The 26656-nt window shown below is 37.0% G+C and overlaps 1 protein-coding gene across 1 annotated transcript in view; it reads right to left on the bottom strand.

The window, feature by feature from the left end:
• Positions 1-301: 301 nt before the first annotated feature.
• USP38 (ubiquitin specific peptidase 38) overlaps positions 302-26656 on the bottom strand; it is a 41438-nt gene continuing 15083 nt past the window's right edge. Inside the window, exons 5-10 of the mRNA XM_003417504.4 lie at positions 22492-22650; positions 20341-20534; positions 13480-13573; positions 9671-9777; positions 7118-8483; positions 302-1781 (exon numbers count right to left, since the gene is read on the bottom strand). Coding sequence (XP_003417552.3) covers positions 1620-1781; positions 7118-8483; positions 9671-9777; positions 13480-13573; positions 20341-20534; positions 22492-22650 — 2082 coding nt within the window. The 3' untranslated portion in view covers positions 302-1619. The remainder of the gene's footprint in view (positions 1782-7117; positions 8484-9670; positions 9778-13479; positions 13574-20340; positions 20535-22491; positions 22651-26656) is intronic.

Genomic DNA, 26656 nt, shown 5'->3' with positions numbered 1-26656 from the left:
TACACAGGGTAGCTTAGAGATTTTCCATTAGAACAAGAGGAAGTATAAGGGAAAGAAAGTGTGATTAAAACCCTTCTTGTTCACTCATTTATAGAGAAAAAAAACTAAAGTACTGATTAATTCTGCAAAAAATTTCCAGCTTTTAAATAACCTATCAGTTTTCCTAATTTTCCCAGTGACTGGAAACAGGTTAAGAGCAGGAGACGGTGGAATAAAGATGAAGAGCTTCTAACTATTGTCATAAAAGCCTGGGAAAAAGACAAAACCCAAAAAAAAAAAAAAAAAAAAAAAAATTCCTTCCTTAAAATGTTTTCAAAATAAATGAGACCAATCTTCAGAACAACACAGCAACCGTAGATAAGTTACAATCTTCAGGAAGAAGGATAACTGGTGTAACTCTTGAACGCTGTGTAATCCAGACCCAAGGGAAATAAGAGATTTTTGGTTTCCTGGCAAAAGAAAAAGTTGGATGGTAGGCTCTGGCATTTCAAGATTTTATCTGAAACTAAGAAATAGAAGCAACAGTGCAAAACATATGAGAGTCCCACAAAGCCAAAAAGTACCACTCTAAAAATAGGATATCAGTGTTTAATATTCTGGGCACTGTTTAAGTAACAAAATCAAAAAAGATTTTTTACTCAACTGGGTTCATTTACCCTGAATTCTTTTAAGAGTTAAAAATGAACGATCACACTTATTCAGAACCACCAGTTTTTACTTCTGGGAAATCTAGTATCTTCCAAAAAGTTACAATTTTAATCTTAACACAAAAAAATTACTTCCTAACATTTCATTTTTTTAAAAAAACTTTTCTGCCGCCAAAGATTCCTATATATTTTTGAATTACAGTACTGCAAGGCACATACAGAACTCACCTCCTTCAAAACACACAGAAGATATACTCCCTGAAATAGGATTTTAAAATTCTGCAACAATTAGAAATACTACAAAGTTAGCCATTTTTAGGTAAAAATGTTGCTCTTACAGGATCATGCACCTTTCTTAAAATCAATTCTGCACATAAGTATGTTTGTTTTTAAACATTTGTACTTCAGATGCAGATACAGTGATACTGAAGACGGCACTAAACAAAAACCTGACAAGTACCACAGCTTGATAAATTTCATGTTATTGCCTGCATTAGAGACTTTATCATCTCTAGTATTTTCAAAGACTTGAATTTACTAATGGGTAACTACACGGGAAATAATTTCTTTTAAAAAAACATTTCTCTCACCTCTAGTATCAATTCTTTTATAAAGGATGCTAAATGAATTATATCTTTCATTCAGTAAAACTTAGGATAGAATCACTTATACACCTCTATTAAATTGAATGCAGCTTAATTAGGGACCAAGTACATATTTTCCTCTGAAAATTTTTGGTCAAGCATGTCTAACCCTAAGAGAAAATGGAATTTTAAGAGGTAGATTTTTTTCCCATGATGCATTTTGTGAATAAATGTATTGTCAAGAAAATAAAAACAAGCACTGAGTGTGTTTTCTTAAAGTATAAAGGTCTAATGAAAAGAAAAATAAAAGGTATTTGTTACAGTCTGACATTTTAACAGTCATAGTATGGGATGTTTTGTGACCAGTGCATTTTGGACTCTTTCAGGATCAAAATACGAGTCGGCCAACTGTATTGAATCCTCCACCACCCCCTCCACCAGTTGGTCCACAGCTTCCTGGAGGGTCATTGTCATCAAATCCATTGGGCCGAAATGAACAGGAGGCAGAAGCAGCTTGTAGAGCCCGGGCTCGAGCATTCAACTCTTGTTCCTAAAATTAAAAAATAATTTTAATAAAATTAAAATACTACATACAATGGATGGAATGTAACACCTACAAAAATATTTTTAAAATGCCCCAAACCTTAATAAGGATCCTTCAAAACTCAATAACTTAAAATGCTGACCATACTTCTTGTTAGGTACCACTGAGTCAATTCTGACTCACAGTGACCCTATATACAACAGAAGGAAACACTGCCTGGTCCTCACAATTGTTGCTATGTTTGAGCCCATTGCTGCAGCCACTGTGTCAACTGAGGGTCTTTCTCTTTTTCACTGACCCTCTATTTTACCAAGCATGATGTCCTTCTCGAGGGACTGATCCCTCCTGTTAACATGTCCAAAGTTCATGGGATGAAGTCTCGTCATCCTCCCTTCTAAGGAGCATTCTAGCTGTACTTCTTTTAAGACAGATTTGTTTTTTCTTCTGGCAGTCCGGGGTATTTTCATTACTCTTCTCCAAACACCATAATTTAAAGGCATCAATTCTTCTTCCACCTCCCTTATTCACTGTCAAGCTTTCACATGCATATGAAGTGATTAAAAATACCATGGCTTGGGTCAGGTGCACCTTAGTCCTCACAGTGACATCTTTGCTTTTTAACACTTTAAAGAGGTCTTTGTAGCAGATATGCCCAATGAAATCCATCATTTGATTTCTTGACTGCTGCTTCCATGGGTGTTGATTGTGGATCCAAGTAAAATGAAATCCCCGACTTCAATCTTTTCTCTGTTTTTCAAGATGTTGCTTATTGGTCCAGTTGTGAGTATTTTTGTTTTATGTTGAGGTGCAAACCATACTCAAGGCTGTAGTCTTTGACCTTCATCAGCAAGTGTTTCAAGCCCTTTTTGCTTTCAGCAAGTAAGGCTGTGTCATCTGCATGTATCAAGATTGTTAATGAGTCTTCCCCCAATCCTGATGTTGTGTTCTTGACAGGATCCAGCTTCTGGAAGTATTTGCTCAGCATCTAGATTAAGTATGGTAAAAGGATACAACTCAAGGCTTGATTTTTTTTTTTTTCGGTTCTTTCAGCTCAAGAAATGCGCGTTCTTCCCTTTCGGTTTTCTAACTCCAGGTCTTCGCACATTTCATTATAATACTTTGTCTTCTCAAGCAGCCCTTTGGAATCTTCCAATCAACTCTTTTACTTCATCATTACTTCTACTTGCTTTAGCTACTCAATGCTAAAGAACAAGCTTCAGAGTCTCTTCTGACATCCATTTTGGTCCTTCCTTCCCATCTTTTTAATGACCTCTTGCTTTCTTCATGTATGATGTCCTTGATGTTATCCCACAACTCGTTTGGCCTTTGGTCATTAGCGTTCAATGAATCAAATCTATTCTTGGGATGGCCTCTAAATTCAGGTGGGATATACTCATGATCCTACTTTGGCTCTAGTGGGCTTGTTTTAATTTTCTTCAGCTTCAACTTGAACTTGCATATGAACAACTGATGGTCTGTTCATGAGCTGGCCCTGGTCTCGTTCTGACTGATGATACTGAGCTTCTCCATGTCTCTTTCCACAGATGTAGCTGATTTGATTCTTGTGTATCCCATCTGGCAAGGTCCACCTATGTATTTGCTGTTTATGTTGTTGAAAAAAGCTATTTGCAATGAATAAGCCCTTCTTGGTCTTACAAAATTCTATCATGCGCTCTCCAGTGTCATGTCTATCACCAAGGCCATATTTTCCAAATACTGAACCTTCTTCGTTTCCAACTTTGGCATTCTAATTGCCAGTAATCATCAATGCATTTTATTTGCATGTTCAGTCAATTTCAGACTGTGGAAGCTGGTAAAAACCTTCAGTTTCCTCATCTTTGGCATTAGTGGTTAGGGTGGAAATCTGAATAATAATCGTAGTAACTGGTCTTCCTTGGAGGGATATATTTATCCTATCACTCACAGCACTGTACTTTCGGGCAGATTTGAAATGTTCTTTTTGAGATGAACGTGACACCATTCCTCTTCAATTTGGCATTGCCAACGTAGTAGGCTATACGATTATCCGATTCAAAACGGCCAACCCTGGTCCATTTTGGCTCACTAACGCCTAGGATATCCATCTTTATGTGTTCCATTTCATTTTTGACAACTTCTAATTTTCCTAGATTCATTCTTCGTACATTCCACATTCCAATTATTAATGGATATTTGTAGCTGTTTGTTCTCATTTGGAGTCGTGCCACAACAGTAAATGAAGGTCCCAGAAGTTTTAATCCACATCATTACGGTCGACTCTATTTGAGGAGGCAGCTCCCTCCCAGCTGTATTTGGAGTGCCTTCCAACCTGAGGGGCTCATCTTTTGGCACTATCTCAGACAATGTTCTGCTGTTATTCATAACGTTTTCACTGGCCCATTTTTTTTAGAAGTAGATTGCCAGGTCCTTCTTTTTACTCTGTTAACTCCTCTGAAACTCATCCACCATGGGTGGCCCCGCTGGTATTTGAAATACTGGTGGCATAGCTTCCAGAATCACAGCAACATGAAAGGCACCATGATACAGCAAACTGACAATGAGTAGTGGTGACCACATTAATCCTTATCAAAGTCTACGAGGGTACGTAATCATTTTACAGAGAAAACAAGATAGAGAGCAAAATCCTGGTTTAGCTGTATAGAAATACAGATCCTGAAAGTTATTCTGCTTCTTTACCCTCACTTTACAGATGACGAAACTGAAGTCCTGAAGTCATAAAATTTCTCTGCTGAAAATACTGCAGCTCCTTTAACACACATAAATAGAGGCATGGGTTTCTTTATTAATACACATATTAAAAATGTAGAATACTAAGGTTACTATGATGGATTATCTACTCTCTATCAACTGGGGTGATTTTGGAAGTGGGCGATTATAGTAAAAGTTCTCAACACTGGAAAAAGTGTGGATTTCTCTCTGCCCTTTCCTTAAAACGATTCCTAGTAAATAAAAGGCAGATCTAAAAAATACTGTGAAGTAAAATGAAGTCTCTCTCTTTGTCATACAACTTAAAACTTTTCCCAAGCAGATTATCAGAACTTTTATAAGGAATAAGTTATATTCATTTATGTGTCTGGACCATATTAGGTGCTCGATAAATCTTAATGACCTCAGAGTAGAAGGCTATTAGCCAAAAACAAACAAAAAACCTAGTTGCTGTCAGGTGATTACAACTCATGGCTACCCCATGTGTTTTAGAGTAGAACTGTGCTCATAGAGTTTTCAATGGCTGTGAACTTTTGGGAGTAGATTGCCAAGCCTTCTTCCGAAGCACTTCTGAACAAATTCAAATTACCAATCTTTTGGTTAGCAGCTGAATGCGTACCTGTTTTTGCCATCCAGGGTCTCAGAAGATTATTACGTAGGAACAAATGTGAATAAATAATGGCAGATTCATTCGGCAAAGTATTAAACTGAATGCTTAAAACTGAGGGCCCACAAACTCCTTAAAAGAACGTGGAAAATATTCTGGCACGTGCCCATTATTTCTGGGAGAGGGTCTGTAACTTTCAAATGGGGTCACTAAACCAAAAAGATCTAAAAGTTACTGGTAACAGCATAACCCTTAATTTCTTAGGCAAAATCACCCTGAAAAACAAAACCTGTGCTGTACCCAATTTTTCAACTAAAAGTCCAGATACTTTGTTCCATCTGAGAAGCTAATCCTATTCTATAATTTCTAGCTAAATTTTTTAGTTAACCATTCTTCCCTTCACAAAATGCTGTTTTTCATCATGGTGAAAAAAAAAAATCTGGCTTACCCTGACTTCTATCCTTCACAGAATGGACACCTTACTTCTCAGTAGCACACAGTGACTGCTGTGTGACCCTCGTATACACAAATGATATGGAAACATGTACCTTTATGGCTGAAAGAGACTTCAGATAATAAATTCTCGTATGAAATGGCCTAATTAATTAATCTCTGAAAAGCTTACAGAAGTTTTTAAAACTTAATTTTCAGGATATTTCAAGAATCATGAAGATTAACAAGTGCTTATCTGATATCTAGCAAGAAGGGCATGGTTAAATACATTCTATTTTTATTACCTTGACCATAAGCCATCTAACCAGATGTTAGTCTTTGATAGCGAATCAGTTCTAACAAATACTCTGAATTTCTAATTTTTTCCTGTAAAGTTTGTTTTCACGTGTCACTCGTGAACATCACTATACTCCTTTAAAAATGTATTGTGTATCAATCTTTGAATATTTTATAATACAGTAAATTTGTTAATTTTTGAGATATATCCCTTCTAAAGATCAGTACTATAGTGACCATTTCTTCTGATTCTATCTGAATCTTTTAGTTTTGTGACTTTCAAACACAAAATTTTTAAGTACTGAAACTCATAAAATCACGCAACTTGTTAATATACCTATAAATTCCTTTCCTACAATTCCATTTACAATTTATTGCTGATGCCTTATATTGACAGCTAGTTGACAGATTTCAAGGAAAAATAATTTCAGAAAGATCTTCATTACCTCTAATGTAATAAAATCACTAACTGCTTGTAAAAAGTATATTTATGAGTGAATCCATGTCATAAAAACTTTTACTCCATAGCTTTTATTTACTAATTGTTCTAGTATTGCCTTGGCTTTATTTCCCAGATACTCAAACAATACAAATATCCTGTCCTTCAGTATTCTACGTTTTAGTGCCCTTTATCTTATCTATCTGAATGCCAGTAAATAACTCTTAAAATTTTTTATACAAAGGTCTGGAAGGAATAAACACCATATTTAATAGCTGTCTACCCTGGTAGGTGGGACTGAGGGCAAGAGGGAGATTACTTCCACTTTTTTCCCCCTTCAAGGTTTCTATATTGTATGATTTTTTAATGAGTGCATCTTTTGAAACTAAAAACAACAAAAAAGGTCTTCTATATTGCATTTACAGGAGCCCTAGTGGCACAATGGTTAAGTACTTGGCTGTTACCTGAAGGGTCAGCGCGGTTCAAACCCACCAACCAATCCAAGGGAGAAAGATGTGGCAGTAGGCTTCTGTAAAGATTACAGCCTTGGAAAGCCTATGGGGCTGTTCTACTCTGTCCCATAGGGTTCCTATGAGTCAGAATAGACTCGACGGCAATAGGCTTGATTTACATTGCATTTATCTGCTTCTTTTCATAATGGATTAAACATTAGAAAATAAGAATTTAATTATATATGATCAGCCCATTTCATATAAAGTCAGACTCATTTTAGAATTACTGCTCTGTATATTTCTAGGAAATGTAGATATTAAGTTGCATCAGAATTAGGGCACTCATTTAAGCACCTGTCAATTGTTTAAATACTCTGTACAAATAAGGACGCATGTATTCTCAACTTACCTGTAAATAGAGTTTATTATCTTTTGTTATAGCATCCATAAGTTCTTTCTGCAGAGGTGGGTCTCCATTTACCCAGAGTCCACTAGTTGTATTATTACCACTTAAACCATTAGTGTTGTTCTGTTTTTTATACAAAAGCACATAAGCTGTGTCCTTTGGAAACCTACTTGTAATTTTCTGGACAGACTGAAATGAGGTAAACGTCACTCTGCTGTCATTAAATAAAAACCACTCTTTTGACATTTCCTTATTTTCCAAATTCTGTTCAATAATTGCAGTGGGGCTATCTTTCCCCAATAAATGACTCTGGGGGGATGCTAAAGCCAGAGTTTCAGACTGGTGGTGGCACATCTGGTATGAAGAGTCTGTACCTGTGATGTTTCTTGCATAAGAATAGTAATGCCCACTTTCAGAGGATATGCCAGAGTGAACCACCACAGAATTTAGTAGATAGGGCACCAATTTTGGACAACAAGCTTCTTCAGTCCCAGAAGGCTTTAATTTTTTAGCAAGGTTCTCCCTAGTATCAGTGAAGTCAACATCTATAGACCAGCTTTCTGACAATGAAGAGAGAGTAGTAGTTCTTTTAACTGGCAACTCCAAAATCAGTGGTAGTGACACATTGTCTAAAATTTTTCTTCTCACATGATACTTCTGATCATATGAAAATCTCAGGAGAGTAAGAATAAGATACTCAGGTTCCTCCGTGATTTGCATAGTTTTCTCAGCGTTCTGCAGAGAGGCACAGTTTTCACAATAATATTGGTTGTCACCAGTAAGAATCTCTGGAGCTAAAAAATAATTTAGTAAGTCAGTCACGGAAGGTGTGGTTTCACCTCCTGGTTTCTGAGATACATCTTTATTAACAAGAATCTTGCTAGACTCATTAGGGACAGAAGTGTTTTCAGTACAGCGAAGCTCATGAGGAAGACTGTCTACAGTTCTTTCATTTACAACTGAGTCACAGACAAAAGCAGCTGCTGCTGGATTATAAACTACTGGTTCTTCTGACGGACCAGACACACTGGCTTGCATCAGACCATCATTGAGTGCATTAGGTGATGATACTGGTTCTTGAAAAGACAAGTGTTCCATAGAAGAGGAAGGACAAAAAGCAAGTGAAAGATCTGTGAAGGCTTCCACTTTTTGTGAGGTACTCCTACAGTTCAAGCAACATATGTGAGTTTGTAGTTTCCCGCCAAACATTTTTTCTATTAAAGTCTTCTCACCATCACTTGTGCAAGGTGTCTCTGTTAGTAGAGCTGCCTTACTAGCTACTTCTTGTAAGAAAGTTTCACTACACCCCAGACTTTCAGAAGGCTTGTGTGAGGACTGAACTTTCAAGATCTTCTCTTCTTCATGGAGCCTGCAGGAGAGTATATTGTTATAGAATAACTTCATTTATGTTTCAATGTCATTTCTATTTAAAAATACTGATGGCTTATACAAACAGCTAAATTATTTTCATCAAGCATAATGCTAAGTTTAAAAAATCTAATTTTCCCTCTTTTAATAAAGAGGAACATTGAACAATTCCAGACTGATTAGAAGTTTGTGGGCTACTATGACCCTATGCTCTCACACTGTACGCTCTGAGCTATTTGATAGCACTTATTTTTATCACGTTATAGGTAGTTATATATGTCTATAAACTGTCTTGCCTATCTTTGGACACCTGGCATCTCATAGAGAGCCTGGCAGACACAAAGAAGACACTCACAGTACATCCTTGACTGAATGGAAGGAAGGTAGCACACGTAGAACTCAACTAACTTAACTGTTATTCACACAACAGAAGGAAGCAAAAATGGAGACACAAGAATATAATGGGTTTTATTGAGTGGTAAGGAGTCAGCAAAATATACTGAACCCATCTAATTATTAACTACTCAAAAGCAGTGGCCCTTAAACTTTTCAATCTCAGGACCTCTTTATACTCTTAAAAATAAAAATAACTGAGAAACTCAAGAGCTTTTGTTTATGTGGGTTATATCTATCAATATTTATGATATTTGAAAACTGAGAAATTTTAAAAATATGTATTAATTCATTTTAAAGCAATAATAAACCCACTGTGTAATATAAATAACATTTTTTAAATGAAAAATGTTCTAAAATAAAAAAAAATTAGCGAGAAGAGTTGCATTGTTTTACATTTAGCAAATATTTTAAACATCTGGCTTAAGCGAAGACAGCTGGATCTTCATGTCTGTTTCTGCATTCAGTCTACGATGATGTGATGTTTTGGATGAGGTATATGAAGAAAATTTGGCCTCACACAGATATGTAGTGGGAAAGGCACACCCTCACAAACTCTCTGAAAGCATTTTGGGAAATCCCAAGGGTCCCTGTATCACACTTTTGAGAATAGCTGCTCTAAAGCAAGAAAATCCAAAAAAGAAATCAAACTAGAAACAAAACTTCAATAACACATATAATAAATACATTTTAAAGGTTAACACTTGAAATATATTTTTAAAGAAAAAAATTCTACAGAAATAAACAACTTTTATGAAAAGGTAATTCAAATGATAACTTTAAAAATATTTTTACCTGTCTAATAGAAACCTGAGGTACTCCGAACAGTCTTGCTGTGATCTAGGAGTAAACCATGGAGGTCTGGAAGCCTCAAAGAATATCCGAGGTGCATATGCTTCCCTCTGAAAGCAGTACAGAAAACACAAGGAAGTGATTCTCATGCCATGAATCAAATAACTTAAATCTCAATATTTAATGTTTAAAAAAGATTACTTAAAATTACAACTTTTCTCCAAAAAGTGCCAAACACAGGGACACCTTAAAAAACAAAAAACCTAAACCTATTGCTTTCAAGTCGATGCCAACTCATAGTGACCCTATAGGACAGAGCAGGACCATCCCATAGGTTTCTAAGGAGCAGCTGGAGGGTTTGAACTGCCGACCTTTTGGTTAGCAACCACGGTACCACCAAGGTGCTGTTCGGGGCAACTTTGACAGTTTACATTGGAAGTAAGTTTTGGTAACTGTTAGTCATTACTTCTCATATTGCAAATGAGAACTGAGATCTAGAGAAACTGTGTGGCTTGCCTAAGGCCACACAAATAAGTTAATAGCAGAGGAGGCTACATTAGAACCCCGTTTTCTCTCTTAACGCAGTACTCCTGGCGTTATTGCTTTATGACAGTCATGTACTTGAGTACACAATTTTTTGAAAGACCAAATCTGAAAAAAATGATTATATGTTAGATAAAGTAATAAGGGGAATGCTTTACAGAGCTACGCATACATACTTGTGGTGAAATGAGCTCCTTTATGTGGCATTTCACCTGGGTTCTTTGGAAAAACAGCTTGAGAGATTTTTCACCTAAGCCCTGAGGCGTTACTTTTGCCCCAGTTTTCTACCCCAGAAGGTTTATCAGTTTTGTCCAGGTTGGCTGACATTTCCTGGGCAAGCTGTAAACGACTAAGTTTCGTCTGGTCCTGGGCTGCAGCCTGCCCTGTGATTGGTATGCACATCGCAAGGATTGGTCAAGGCTATGTAAATGAGGTGAGTTGTAGCCCACTATGCAAATGAAGTGCCTGTGGCCTACTGAGAGGGGAGAGGGGATTGGTTAGTTTGTGGCCCTGGTGGGACTGCCATGCTTTCAAATTGACAAGGAGTTTGTATATTTAAGCAGCCAGCCCCAAAGACATTTTTTAGAGACAGAAAGCAGCAGGAAGAGAAGCAGATGGAAGAAAGAAAAGAGAAACATCAGACAGAGATAGGACAGAAGAAACCTCCTGAAAGAGCTGTAACATGGTCTAGGGCTTTAACACTGAAGACAGCAAGAGGCCCAGCAATGGAGCCAGTGGCAACAGGCCCAGAAGGGGCCTAGGGACAGAGTTGGAGGTGACAGACAGCAGAGCCAAGACGAGCCTGTCCCGACAGGGCTGAAACAAGGCCTGCATAGCCAAGAGGAGGTGAGAGAGCTGTCCTGCACTGAAGAAGGGAGACTGCCTATGTATTTCCTGATCTGATCCTGAATTGTTCCTCAATAAATCCCTTAACTATAAGCATGGTCTGTGAGTTCTTTGTGACCACTGCAACGGATTACTGAACCCAGAACAGAAGTAGTGTGTGCTATGGAAGGGACAGCTGGTGTCAAAATTGGTAAAAGGTTGAAGAGTGGAGGTATGTCTGACCTTGGGCTGAATTTGATCCTGGTCATTATTCCCTCTAAAGTTAGACAGGTTCTATAGCTGCTATGACTACTACTACCCCTTTACAGTTAAAAAAAAAAAAAACCCTGCTGCCGTGAAGTCGATTCCGACTCATAGCGACCCTATAGGACAGAGTAGAACTGCCCTGTAGAGTTTCCAAGGAGCGCCTGCTGGACTCAAACTTCTGACCTTTTGGTTAGCAGCCACAGCACTTAACCACTACACCACCAGGGTTCCCCCCTTTATAGTACTTTAGATAAAATAGTCTTTAGTATTTAGTAGGGAGGCAGTTTAGCAATATAGGTTGAAATCCTAGATTCTGCCATGACAAAAAGAACTGAAAAGACGACATAATAACTTGAAAATTTAGAATTCTCCTGGTATTTTGAACATTGTGGCATATAAAAGTAGGGTACTCAGTTAAGATAAATCTTATACTCAAACGAGGGGTATTTATAGAATTTTGAAGGGAGGCAGTTTAGCATACTGGTTGAGCACAGGCATCAGAGTCATTTGGGTTCATATCCTAATCCTGCTCCTTGTTGTATGACACTGGGTAAGTAACTTAACCTCAGTTTCTTCATCTGTAAAATGGGGATATGAACTTATTAACTCATAGATTGGCTGACAGAATTGAGACAATACATATACAGCACTTAGCACAGGCATCAGAAAATTTTAAATGCGCAATAAATGTTAGCTTTATAATTTTAAGAAAAAGTCTTCTTGATTTTATAGGGAAATCTACCTACCTAAAACAATCCTTGCAGGTCTGCTGACAGTGTCTCAAATGTGACAAAACTTTAATTAGGTTCTTTTGTTAATTTCTTATATTCTTGGGCACAGAGAAACTTTTTTTTTTCTAACAGCTCTGATTCAGTAAATTAACAAATATAAATTAGTGATAAAGCAAGTGCAAAAATCAATCTCATAGGAGACAATGTTTGGTGGGGGAGATATTTTCATTCCCCTTTGTCTACAGATGTTAAGTTTATTTTGTGAATATATTTCTCTAAGACAGAGAATAATAAAAATATATCTCTGACTACATTACTATTCACAGACCATCACTATCATCTCATATGTCAATCTTGTCTCAATTCTTTCTGCTTAAGAAGTTATACTGGAGATATTTTCAGCTGCTAGATAGAAAACAAGGAATTGCCATCAACTCAATCCCATCCACTCTGAATCTTCTCTTCTGGTCCTAACTACTGATTTAGATCTCTGCAAAACCAAGGCAATTAGAGTAAAATCCAGAAATGATATATATTATTTATAAATGATTACTATCATTCATATTTACATACTCAAAATCTAAAGTTTGGAGCCTCTGTGTATGAGCCACAAAAGCAAAAAGATGCTGTAACATTACATTAATGAATTGTACTCATTTAAAGATAATACCTGTCTCCTCGAACTGAAAGAGAATAAAATATGGTTCATGTATTCATGTGTACACACGCACATACATTTTTACTAAGAGCTAAAAGGAAGTCAATTCAAGAACTTATCCTCAAAATTCCCTGACTATAGGGATTCCTCTCTGAATGCTTAATACAGCCTGCAAATAATGTCTTTCAGTAAATGTGTCAGTAAATTCATTTGTTCAAATGTTTGTTGAATGAACGAATGAATTTTTTAAAACTCTATGTCACTTTCTCATCATTAGCATAAATTCATTTCCTTGGACTAAAGTATCATTGCAAAATTTTAAATTCTGGAATTTAATAGATTAACAGTCACAATGAAAGGATACATATAACAAAATGGAGGAAAAAAGAAGCTAAGGTACCACAATATCATTTTAATTGTTCATTACTGTGCAGGTTCATCAATTTAGTACCTGTAAACTATTAAAAATACATTTAAAAAGATTTCTTCGTGAAAGAGCTTATTTACTGCACAGAGTATCAGATTTTATCTGTAATAATTAGAACGATGGGGCAGCATTATAGCTACCTACAAGAATGGGAAGTGGAGAAAGAACAAAAACTTAGATCATAGCCTGATACCTAGATATTTTAAGCAGTTATCTCTGCAGCATTTTTAAGCAGCGTTATTGTTTTGGGTATGACATATATTATTTCATCAGTTAAAAAGTTCAAGTTTGGTATAATGTGAAGTTTAAAGAATATTATCAATGCAATTAATATATACATAATGCACACATACACACTCACCTGTGTATGAGCCAGAAAGGCAAAAAGATGCTGTAACTTTTTCATTAATGAATTGCACCCATTCAGATTTAAAGATAATACCTGTCTCCTGAAACTGAAAGAGAATAAAATGATTTATGTATTCATGTGTACACACGCACATACATTTTTATCAAGAGCTAAAAGCTAAAAGGAAGTTAGTTCAAGAACTTATCCTCAAAGTAAAACATCATTTACCTACTGGCCCGTTATCTAGCAAAGTTATCTTCCTGTAATACAGTGAAGAAGAAAGGGGAGATGACAATGAATGAACACTTACTATGTGCCTGGCACTGACCTATATACATTTTATTCCTATTGTCTGGGTTAGCAAACAGATATGATCAGGTATGCCCCACAAAATTCACGTACTTTCCCCTCATAATCCCTCCGCTGACATAACTGGGAAAGATATCCTCAAGTCCATGTGTGAAAAATATGCACTTTATTCACTGTACGGTAAAACATAATGTTTCTTTTACCATACTATGAATACTGAATCACCAAACATTATCAAATCATGTGTTTGGTATTTGCTTTAAGAAGACAGAGAGTAACATGTATTAGAAAAATTCTATCAAAAAAACCTCAAGTTTAAGCTATAATCCAGTTAACCTGGAATTTTCAAATCCAGGATAAATGATATCTTGCTATGTAAATTTGTAATTATATCCCCAGGACTATGGCATTTATAAATTACAATGAAAAACAGTGAATGGTTTTTTCAAAATATTTTGTACATAAATTTAAAAGGTCATTAATATTGCCTTGGGTGTCAAGCACAAAACACTCACTCAACCTCTTTGCCCAAGAGCAATCAGCTTGTACTTCTCCCCTGTTATAGACTGGTGGAATGAAAGGGAAATGAGTCTTAGAAAACAAAGGATGAATATTTCATAGGTCTTGCCTTTTACTTAATTTTACTGCTCAATTTATAGTCAGAGTTCTGCAAAATGCAGGATTTAACACTGAAAATGTTTCAGTGTAGCTGAAAATAGGGTGGTGACTTTTTGATAATTACAGATGACTATAATTATCAAAAAGTCACCAATCTACTTTTTTTTTGCTGGTGATTTTCTTGCTATTACTATACAACCTGCTACTTCCTGAAAATAGAACTATAACAGAAAAGCATCATAAAGGAAAAAGGAATTCACCTCAAGCAACTCTCTTACCTCAATAAATGGAGGCCTTAGATTTCAGTGTCTTAAGTTAATCTATAACTTAGACATCTGGAGAGAGAAACCTCTTTCCCTCTCTCTTTTTTAAATGCCTCTAGACCACAAAGTTGGAATAAAGTAACTGGTAGAGAAAAATACAAAGACCACTCACTGTGAGGTGTGAGTTTATTTGCAGCAATACCACGTGTGATTAAATACTTTCTTCATTAACCTGATCCATCAAAGTAGAGAGAGTTGAAAGAAGTGTTAACAATAGTTACCTGTTCTGATTCACCTTTGAGAGACTATTCCTGGATAAATTATGTTCTTGACTAGAGCGGCTCCTGACTAAACTGTTTTCAACTTTTGTAACCAGGAGAGGCAACTTACTGATAAAATTCTGTCTTAATGCATGGCCAATTTTAAAATAACAAAACTCTCCAATAAGGAGAGGAAAAGTTACAGCTGTACATACAATCTAGGATTCACATATAGGTAAATGCAGATGGGAAGCTGTACAGTTAAGCTGCTAATTTACATATAGGTAATCAACTTTTAAATTCTTTCAAATCTGCATGAAAGAAATTCTTTCAAATCTGCATGAAAGAAAAAAATATCTATCATTGTCTTAGTCATCTAAGTGCTGCTATAACAGAAATACAAGTGGATGGCTTTAACAAAGAGAAATCTATTCTCTCACAGTCTAGTGGGCTACAAGTCCAAATTCAGGGCATCAGCTCCAGGGAAAGGCTTTCTCTCTGTGTGGGCTCTGGAAGAAGGTCCTTGTCATCAATCTTCCCCTGGTCAAGGAGCTTCTAGGGCAGGGACCCCGGGGCCAAAGGATGCTTGCTCCTGCTCCTCTTTCTTGGTGATGTGAGGTCTCCATGTCTCTCTGCTCTCTTTTATATCTCAAAAGAGACTGACTTTAGTCACAATCTAATCTCGCAGATCTCTTCAACATAACTGCCGCTAATCCATCTCATTAACATCATAGTGACAGGATTTACAACACATAGAAAAATCACATCAGATGACAAAATGGTGGACAGTCACACAATACTTGGAATCATGGCCAAGCCAAATTGATACATATTTTTTGGGGACACAATTCAATCCATGACATTCTACCCTTTGGCCCACAAAAATTCATGTTCTTGCCACATGTAAAACACGTCACGCCATCATGTCATAGCAAAAGCCTTAAATCAACTCCATGTCCAAAATCCAAAAATTCCTCTTCATTTGTGAAATCTAGAATACAAGTTATCTGCTTCCAAAGTACAATGGTGGAACAGGCACAAGGTAAACATTTCCATTACGGACGGGAGAAACTGGAAGGAAAGAAGGCATAACAGGCACCAAGCAAGTTAGCAGAACATATTACGTTAGCTCTCAAGGCTTGAAAATAATCCTCTGTTCTCTGAGACCATTTATGCAATGGCCCTGCCCTCCAGACTCTAGGTATTGGCCACTCTTTCCAGATTCTGAGTGGAGGCCCCTTGGCCCTGGGCTTCAGCACCGCCTTCTAGCCCCACTGGGACGGCAACTCTGCTGCCTCAAACATCTTAGGCTGGGTTCTCTAGAGAAGCAAAACCAGTAAAATTTATAAATATATATATATATAGAGAGAGAGAGAGAGAAACACTTATATCAAGGGAACAGCTCACGCGATTGTACAGGCTGGAACACTTTAAGTCCGTGGATCAAAATAGAGGCTTCTCCTGATTCACGTAGTTGCAGGGGCTGGTGAACCCAAGATTGGCAGATTGGAGAACTGCGCTCTTGTTCGCAGACTGTGAAGATCTACAAATCCCAAGATTGGCATGCAAGACTGCAAAGCTTCTCCTGATTCACGAAACTGCAGGGGGGGCAAACCCAAGATTGGCAAGTTGGAGAGCAGGACTCTTGCTCATAGGCTGTGAAGATCGACAAACCCCAAGATCATCAGATAAGCTGCTAGCTCAAGTCCCCAGAACCAGAGGTAAGACAAACAGGAGCCAGCTGTAGGATCCAGAGCAGGCAACAGCCAGAACATCCACTTATATTTGGATGCAGGCCACATGTCCAAGGAAACTCCCTTTCAACTGACTGGCTACTCACAGCAGATCCCATCATGGGGGTGATTACATATAAACGCTGAGAATCATGGCCCAGCCAAGTGGACACACAATTAACTATCACAGCCCGCTCCTTGTCAACTTGGCACCTGTACACATTTCCCCAAACCATACATAATCTCTGAATATAGACAATTCAAAGTCATACTTGTGCCTAACATGATACAACTAACATTTCTACAACTGAAAATGCACCAGCCCCGTTTACATCTTATATAAGTGAAGGAAACAAAAATATTTGATCCACACACACAAAGCAGAAATACCCAAAACATTTACAGTCCTCATTTCTGCAACTGGTCATGTGGATGTAACTGGTATTTAAAACTACCTTCTCCCACCATCCATTCCGTATTCCCTACGCCCTCAGCAAGCACCTCAGCTGGCTGTGGTTCTTTACCGCGGCGGGGGGGTGATCCAAACCTTCATTCCTGAAGTGTCTGGGCCATTAGTAGTCATGCCGGAATTGGGTTACTGTAGTTTTCCATCGACTTTAATCACGCAGCACAGTAATACTAAGATATGGGGCAACTCTGCTCCCTTGGCTTTAGATGCACCATTCTCCTAGTCCATCTGAGTGGCGACTCCACCCTTAGAAACACCAGAAGCCACGGCTCCACCCTTTGAAACCCCAGAGGTCGTGACCAAACCTTTTGAGACTGACGCAGCTCATCTTCTTGTGTTTCTTTTCAGCCTCTGCTTCCTGGTTTCTTGGCCTCTTGGCCCTTTGGGCTTCTTAGCCCATGTTTGCCCTGCTGGAACAGGTGTTCCAAAGCTCTGTAGCTCCACTGATAAGTGCTTGGAGGCACCCCAGTCCACCACAAAGGTACTCAGGTCTCGCGCTCCGTGGGTCAGCTCCAGCACTGTCTGGTGCTGGTCTCCTGGTTCTGCTGCTGCCGGTTCTCCGTTGCTGCCGCTCCCTGCTGCTGCCAGCTCTCTGCTGCTGCCCCTTACCATCTGTGCTGTCTCTGGTGCCAACAGTTCTCTTTGCTTCCCTGAGTCCTCCATAAATTCACAGTTTCAAAACCGCCTCTACATTTTAGGTATCTGTTAGAGCAGCACCCAGCTCTCCCGGTACCAAATTCTTAGTTATCTAGTGCTGCTGTAACAGAAATACCACAAGTGGATGGCTTTAACAAAGAGAAATTTGTTGTCTCACAGTCTAGTAGGCTACAAGTCCAAATTCAAGGCATTAGCTCCAGAGGAAGGCTTTATCTCTCTGTTGGTTCTGGAGGAAGGTCCTTGTCATCAATCTTCTCCTGGTGGAGGAGCTTCTCAGTGCAGGGACCCTGGGTCCAAAGGATGCTCGCTCCTGTCCTTCTTTCTAGGTCCCTATGTCTCTCTGCTCCCTTCTCTCTTTTATATCTCAAAAGAGACTGGCTTTAGACAAAATCTAATCTTGTAGATCTCATCAACATAACTGCCGCTAATCCATCTCATGAACATCATACTGACAGGATTTACAACATACAGAAAAATCACATCGGATGACAAAATGCTGAACAATCACACAACACTGGGAATCATGGTTGAATCATATGACTGGAGGAAAGCATGTAACAAAGGGTTATCATCCAGAATATATATAAATCAACATTAAAAAGAAAAAGACCCAGCAGAAAGATTCACAAAAAGGAATAGGCTACTAAAGAGAGAGGGAAAAAAAAGTATATATATATATAAATGGATAAATAAAAACAGAGAAGGAAAAAATGGTCTGTAGTAGTCAGCAACATGCAAATTAAAACAAAAACATATTTTTCCCATATTAAAAAAAAATTTAAGGCAGCTTACATCAAGTGCTGCTAAAGGTATGGGGTCACAGGTACAATCATACATTGGTATGTGAATTCAAATTGCCCTATTCAAAGAATGGAGGGACCCTGGTGGCTGCTACTGAAACGTCAGTGGTTCAAACCCATCCAGGAGCTCTGTGGGAAAAAAGACCTCGCAATCAGCTTCCGTAAATATTACAGTCTAAAAACCCTATGAGGCAGTTCTACTTTGTCCTATAGGGTCACTATGATTCAGAACTGACTTGACAGCACACAACAACATTCAAAGAATATGTTCTATATCTGCACATGTGCAGGAAGATGTTAATTATGATTAAAATAATGTAATATTCATCAACAAGCTTACGGTTACATAAATTACGGCATACCTATCTACTCAGAATGAAATAGCTCTATATTGCCCTCCTGTGGAAATATTTTCAACACAAATCATTAGATGATAAAAGCAAGTAGCTGGAAAAGAATACATAAATTCTCTATAAATATTTTAAAAAGCCAATGCACTTGTTTTTGTACCAGACACAAGCTTATAACTGCAAAAAAAAAAAAAAAAGTTCTGAAGAAAGCACACAAAACTGTAAACAAGTTACCTATGGGGATAGGAGCTTTCAATTTTTACTCTATATACTTGTAGACTGAATATTTTTTAAACCATGAAGAATTCATATATTACCTAAGAAATAAATATGCTAAAAAAAAACAACTGAAACCCGTGGCCGTCGAGTCAATTCTGACTCATGGTAACCCTCCAAGACAGGGCAGAACTGTCCCACAGGGTTTCCAAAGAGTGGCTAGTGGATTCAAACTCTGGACCTTTCGGTTAGCAACCAAGCTCTTAATCACTGCACCACCAGGGTTCTATGCTATGCTACGTTATGGTATTAATCAAATTAACATATGTTTTGCCATATTTTTCATAAAATATTTGAACATAGAAAAAATATTCTTAAAGTTCTTTCAAAAGAACTATGCTTAAAAGTGGTAGAAAATTTATCTTGCGTGTGATATACAAAACTTTAAATGTATACACACTGCATATACTTATTTTTGGGGTCTCTGGGTAGTACAGTTAATGCACTTGGCTGCTTGGTTGGAGGTTCAAGTCCACCCAGGGGCACCTGGGAAGAAAGCCCTGGTGATTTACGTCTTAAAAATCAACCATTCGAAACCATATGGAGCACGGTTCTACTCTGATACATTGGGGGTTGCCATGAGTTGGAATTGATCAGATGGGGGATGGCAAAAAAAAATACATTTTTTAGAAAAAGTTACCAATTATTCAGCTTTTGTATCATGACTTTTAAACTTCTTAAAACAGTAACAAAGAAGCTGTTGATCTGATAATCACCAAAATACCTACAAGCAGTAAAACTAAACATAACCACTCAAAAAAAAAATATGTTAAAAATATATATACTGTCTAATGGGATAATTTAAACTTTTTATAGGATAATAACTTAAAATCTTTGAAACAGGCTCAAACAACCTCCTTCTTATGCTAATAAAGATCAAGTCAGAGTAATTAAAAAGGTAATGGCATTCTGTATGTAATACATAACATAAATAATAAAACAGAATTTATGGAAGTTATAAACATTTTAATAGTTTCTGAGCACTAAAAGTTTCATTTCTGAATATGGCAATTCTGTGAAAATATTAGCATTTCTGCTATTTAGAAGAAATAATGTAAAGGCAAACCCACCATCTTAAATTTCACCTACATGCATCAATTTCTATAATTAAAACAAAAAGGTTGAAATTTGAACTTACTCTGTGGCCATAAACAAGGCTTGTATAACACTGTTCATATAACACGTATTTCCTAGGTTAATCAGACCAGTTTTCCCAGTTTCAGATTTTCCAGAAAGTCTAGACAAGCAAGATGCCAAAGAGTTGGATTGGGAAGTCCAGGCACTTTGGCTGAGAATCAACTTAATCTTCTCTTCACTGGGCTTAGGAAAATCCTACAGACCATAGAGGAAAAACAGTTTAGAGTAAAAACTTCCTTGGTTTTTAAATTAACTAATACCATAGTTACTAATACCACTGACATTTAAGCTTTCCCACTTAGTTTTGAAATCATCGACAGTACTTGGCCAATTATAAGAAATCAAATTATACTGCATGACAAAATTAAGTATCTCTTAAAAGCAGAGTTTATCCAGTTGAAAGATACTTCAGAGCCAGAAATCCAAGTCATATTTTGTCTATCTTATCTGTCAGCAAAATGTTTATGAAACTCTGAGATCAGAGAATATATTGCAGTGCTATTTAAAGGCAGTAGAATGAGAACTGAAATCAGCATACAAATAAGCTACACAATTTGCTTTCAAAATTTGTAGTAGAGGTAAGAAATGTCTCCTTTTCATTTATTACTAATATTTACTCAGTGTTAACCTTAGAAATACAACCCCCAAAGTGATTAGGAAATGAAAAATGCAACCATCGGAACACGAACTTCTGATTCTGAAAAATAAAACTGAATGTTTAATCGTGTAAAAATTACAAGATACAGATGTTTTCTATACTTCGTGAAGCATGAGAAAATTTTTAGCGTAATTGATTTCAAGCATGAGTGGTGCACTGGGAGAATAAGGAAAGTTTATAAAACCATTAAGGTTTTTCTGAACTGCTAACTGCTTAGGCTTAGACCTTAGACTTTGGGAAACAAACATTTTCTGGAGGATTTTCAATCTACTAAAATTTTTGTTGACACTAATAGAAAGTGTTTCTATTGGACTAAGAGTGATCAATCCCCTTGCTTCGCCTACTTGAGTGACTAGAATTTTCAACATACAAAGTACTAAAGAACTCTAAGATGTTAATCTATTACTAACAATGGCCTTCATTTATGGACGTAGTGACAAATTAGAAACATATTAACATTACTGTTAAAGCCCTGTCTGATATAAAGACATGTATTTCTGAAGTGTCATGCCAGTGGAGACACACTAACTACTGAATAGTCTTGTGCTCTGGGCACAACCAAAATCAGGTTAATTTAGCTAACCATACAGTAAAAAAAAAAACACGTTTTTGATCCATTTCAGATATAGAAAAAGTAAAGGTAATGAGGCCTTCATATTGTATTTCAGACCTCAAAAAGGAACATTATTAATAGAACTGATATCTAATAATTTATGTTTAAGTCTGGTTCAGCCTCTTTTGATATAACTTATTGTGCTTATTTTAACTCATTCTTCAACATGAATAGAATCTGTGGTTTTAGGATCCACTGCCTATACAAAGTTGAAAAACAGGATAAGTGCACAAATAATCCAAATACAATTTTATGAAATATAGACATTCACAAACCACCCATAGCAAAATGGAATAAAAAACAGGGAAAGAAAGCAAAATAAAATATCGCATTAAACTGAATTTCCCTGATTCTAAGGTATATTTTACGTATTTTAATACTTCTAAAATTGGAATGCAACTTTGATGTATGAATCCACTTAATGTAGCATTTTTAAAACAGCTGTTAAAAATTCAAACACATCTTATAATTGATACATTATAAAACTGAAGAAAAAAGGTTATTAATTTAGAATGGTAATAGCAAATAACAAAGGGATTTTGAAAAACCAAACCCGCTGCTGTTGAGTCAATTCCGACTCGTAATGACCTTGCAGGACAAAGCAGAACTGCCTCATAGGGTTTCCAAGGAGTGGCTGGCGGATTTAACTGCCGAGCTTTCAGTTAGCTGCTATAGCTCTTAACCACTACATCACCAGGGCTCCAAGAATGCGATTACCCCATAAATATTAATGAAACCTGATTACAACTGCATTTTTCAAGCAAAGAGTGTATGACCATAAAGCAGTAAGTCAAACCGCTGGCTTCAGGAAGGTTTCACTCTATCCATGCTCACACATCATGCTCTGCAGCACCACGGTATCTAAGAGCCTATCATCATACCTTTATCGCCTCCAGAATAGGCTCATAGAGGTCTGGAAATCCAGAATAATGGTACATCATACAGTGTATCAATTCTGTCAACTGCACTAAGAAGGCTGTACTGGAAGGCAGGCCATCACTTTTGAAAGAGTGAACCAAATCAACTACATGAGGAACAATCTGGAGAGAAAAAAAAGGTAGGTTTCTTCATTTTTACAGATTGGCAACAAATTCTCTAGCCCACAAATGGAACGCAAATATTATACAATCAGCAGATACTACGCATGTTCAGTCAGAGCTCTGCTAAAAAAGCTTTGGGGTTAAAAATTTCTAGAATACCAAGATAAATTTCGTTTTCAAAGTCACAGATACAGTGAAACTTATGAGGGCCGGAACTAGACGGGACTGCTTTGTTTTTCCAAGTTTTCTGCCATTGACAGGGTGCAGTCTTACCACTATTCTATAGCTTGCTTCAAGGGAAAACATTTGAGTTTTCCTCCTCTGACAGGTTTCCGCCTTACACAGGTTCCGGCTCTCGCAGGTTTTACTACAATTGTAATTTCATATAGGATCCCTCTCCTCATCCTTATACTTCATCCAGAACAAAACTAAGGTACAAAATAGTAATCTTAGTCATTGCTGCTGTTCTAAGAAATGCTTTATGTTGAAAATGGGCTATTACATTTACCAGATCAGTCAACGAGGAACAAACTTAAAAGATGAACTTAAAATTAGCTTAAGAGCTCCATCTAGTGCGAATTTAAAATTTTTCACTTGAAAGAATTATACATACTTTGCACTTTAATTAAAGTCTACATTCAGAAAGTCTTAGAAATGTCGTACATTTAACTACAATCACAGCCCAGGCAAAAGGATTACCTTTCTCTTAGTTAAGTACAGGAGCTGCGTTTTATTCTAGAGTGATTATCTTTACCAACTACTCCTACTCTCTACCCCCAAAATGAGGAGATGGTTCTAAGAGTAAAGGGAATCAGAAACTTCTATTATTTTCAAGGCACTGAAGTTAAAAACAAAAAGGAAAATCTACTATGCACATTCATTGCTTATAAGCATGTAGAAAACTATTAGTAATGACAATCGGCACAATCTTCTTTCATTATAAAATTAGTTTAAAAAGTCACCTAATACAGAACTGATCATATATTTAAAAGGCATTTATAAAAAGAAACTAATTCTACTTTGCAAAAATGGCTCATTCCATTAGCACTGACTCTGCAGTACTTGTTTCAGCTTATTAACTATAATCTGATACTACACATTTACACTTATGGTAAAAGCAGGGCTTTGAACTGGTTCTTCCTGATTCGGTCACGGCCAAGGAAGCGAAACCGTAACAGACCCGAATTTTTAAAATTTGGGTGAGCTGGAATAATTGGAATGGAAAAAAAGACTAGTTGACGCCCCACTGGAAATCTAATCTCCCTTTTAGAAAACAAGGGCAGCCTACACATTGCACAGCAACCAAATCTCTTGCCCATGGAATTTTGAAGAGTCAGAAACAGTAGTGTCCCGGTCAAACATGGTGGCCGATCAAGCTGCTTTGAATGTGTGTCACTCTCCAGTCCTGCCAATAATCCAGTTTCATGCATCAGGCTCCTGAAAGGGCTCACAATGCCTCTTCTGCGTCTCCCATTCCAGGGCTTCGACCTATAATTTTTCCTGTTCCAGTTCACTCAAGTTATAAAAATTTGGGACTGTTCCAATTTTGCTTCATCAGCCATGACTGAACCGGGAAGAACAGGTTCAAAGCCCTGGGTAAAAGGCATCTGATTATGTTCTATTTGTAGAACATTTTCTGGTTATTAACTTACAGTAAAAGCAAAGTTATAGCTCCACAGTTGTACCACCTAACAGCAATTACTATAGTATCTCAATCAACTCACTCTCCTTCCCTCTAAAAGAATGATCATGTTTTAATTAATGCTACTATTCCCATTCTGCTTCTGTCTGGATTTACTTTAATGTTTGAGATCATAGATAAATCACATTTTGGCTTGTGCTCTACTTTAATGTTACTTCTATCAAATGTATTGATTTGACCACAAAACTAATAGTTCCTAGCAAATTCACTCTACTTGTCATCTCCACATTTCTAAGCAAATCAGAATTATAATTCTGTCCCATGAAGCCAAATTTATCAGATACTCTCCTTTTTTGCTAAAATACTCAGAAATCCACAATTTTCCTTCACTCAGAGTGGGGGTGGGAGGAAAAGAGACAGGAAAAAAAGAGGAAAGGATTTAAAAAACAATTATTAACTTTACAATTTCCAATCTCCCAAAAGCTCTCCTAGTATAGACTTGGTCTTTGTATTCAGGTTATATAGTTGTCTACTACTACACTCTAAATAGTTGATATTATAGAGAAACAAGACTAAATTTTTAAAATCATACAGATCCACTTCCAAGAAGGCTGCTACTTTCTAAATGCTTGAAAGTTGATTTTTTTAATGAACAAATCTAAAATGCTTCCACACATTATTGTAATAGTGACTGAATTTGTTACTTTTTGAGGGAATGTGATTTATTTGATCAGAAGCTTTAATATTTTCTTTTCTTTCTCCATTATTTTTATCTTCTGTAAAATTCTGTAGCTTTTTTTTTTTTTAATTTTTTTTTCCACTTGTAAGAAGCATTATAAAAAGACACTTCATCCACAATAACACGCATTATAATATCGATCTCGGCTTGCTCTAAAATACTCTAAATATACAACGATTAATAATGCTGCTGATTGCAGACTGCTCAACCCCTTCCCTGAGTTATTTGGAGTTATAGGTGATTTCACTACCACATGATCTACCACTAGATGCCCAAGTTATTTTTAGTTAAGTAGCAGGTCATGCTACACACAGTATTTAGACAGTAATTAGGCGTTTGTTTTTAGGCTTTACTAAGCCAGATCACAGCTTGCAATTTCAGATCTAACTGTTCTTTAAAGAAATGATTTAATTCTTGTGTACTGAATAAGCCAATATTTCCAAGTAAACCATTTAATATTTCAACTACTTATTTCAGAAAAAAAGCAATACGTGGTAAGGACGTGTCTTCCACCTTTCAAAACAATTGTGAGCAAAGAGATAGGTGTGGCGTATAGAATAAATGACTAATCAGAGATTAAAGAATGCCCTCAGTGTGAAGAGCCATAAACCCAGGAATGGATGACTAAATCATGTTAGAGAATCTCTTTCCTAGAAATTCTGAAAATAAGTCATTATTCTCAAATGGCCTCTACATGATGGTGTCTGAAGCCAGGAACAAACAGTTGATGCTTTTTTTTTTCCTTGGATGACTTTGCTTTATTAGCTCATGTTTGAGTTTTGTTTGTATAAAAGGGTGAAATCAGTTACCTGCAGAACTCAGATATACAATGCTATCACTTGATGATCAAGCTCACAGAAATTAGACAAATCAACTGGAGAAATCACTCATTCTACGTGATAATGTCAGTAAGATTTGTTTACTAAAAAACCTGCAGGTTTTCCTCCAGTGGAAATGAAGCACTGAGCAGCCTATATAAATGCCTGGTTCTCCTAGGCTAATATTTAACAATTAGAATTTCGAGGTTCTTCAGTCTCTTCTGAATTTTGTCATTGTGAGTCGGTATCCCTAAGGTTTTTATATTTTGGGTGTACTAGTAAGATTTTTGGAAACCCTGGTGGCGTAGTGGTTAAGTGCTACGGCTGCTAACCAAAGCGTTGGCAGTTTGAATCCGCCAGGCACTCCTTTGGAAACTCTATGGGGGCAGTTCTACTCTGTCCGATAGGGTCGCTATGAGTCAGAATCGACTTGATGGCACTGGGTCTGGGAGTAGGATTTTCTAGTCCTGCCTTCCTGTCATGCCCTAACAGAAAACAAAGTGGTTCCCTAAATAACATTCTGACATTCTCACCTTCAATAACTGATAATCAAATGCCAGTAAAAAAAAAATAGGGCTATAAAGCAAAGACTGATGTTCTTTGTGCTTTACGAATTCTAAAGCAGTCAGTGGTTTTCAACCATTTTTTCCCTTCTGTACTCTTCATGCGAGCAACAGGCCGCTTCAGTGACATCTCATATGGAGAGCAGTAACTTTCAATTACTGGTAGTGCTTGCAGGTGGAGCAAGTTGGTGAGACACATAATATGGGGAAAATATAAGCCACAGAGGGAAATCCCATGACTTCA

Source organism: Loxodonta africana, chromosome 13, assembly GCF_030014295.1.
Source record: "Loxodonta africana isolate mLoxAfr1 chromosome 13, mLoxAfr1.hap2, whole genome shotgun sequence".
NCBI lineage: Eukaryota > Metazoa > Chordata > Mammalia > Proboscidea > Elephantidae > Loxodonta > Loxodonta africana.
Note: the sequence above shows the minus strand (reverse complement) of the source record. Positions and strands in the feature narration are given on the sequence as shown.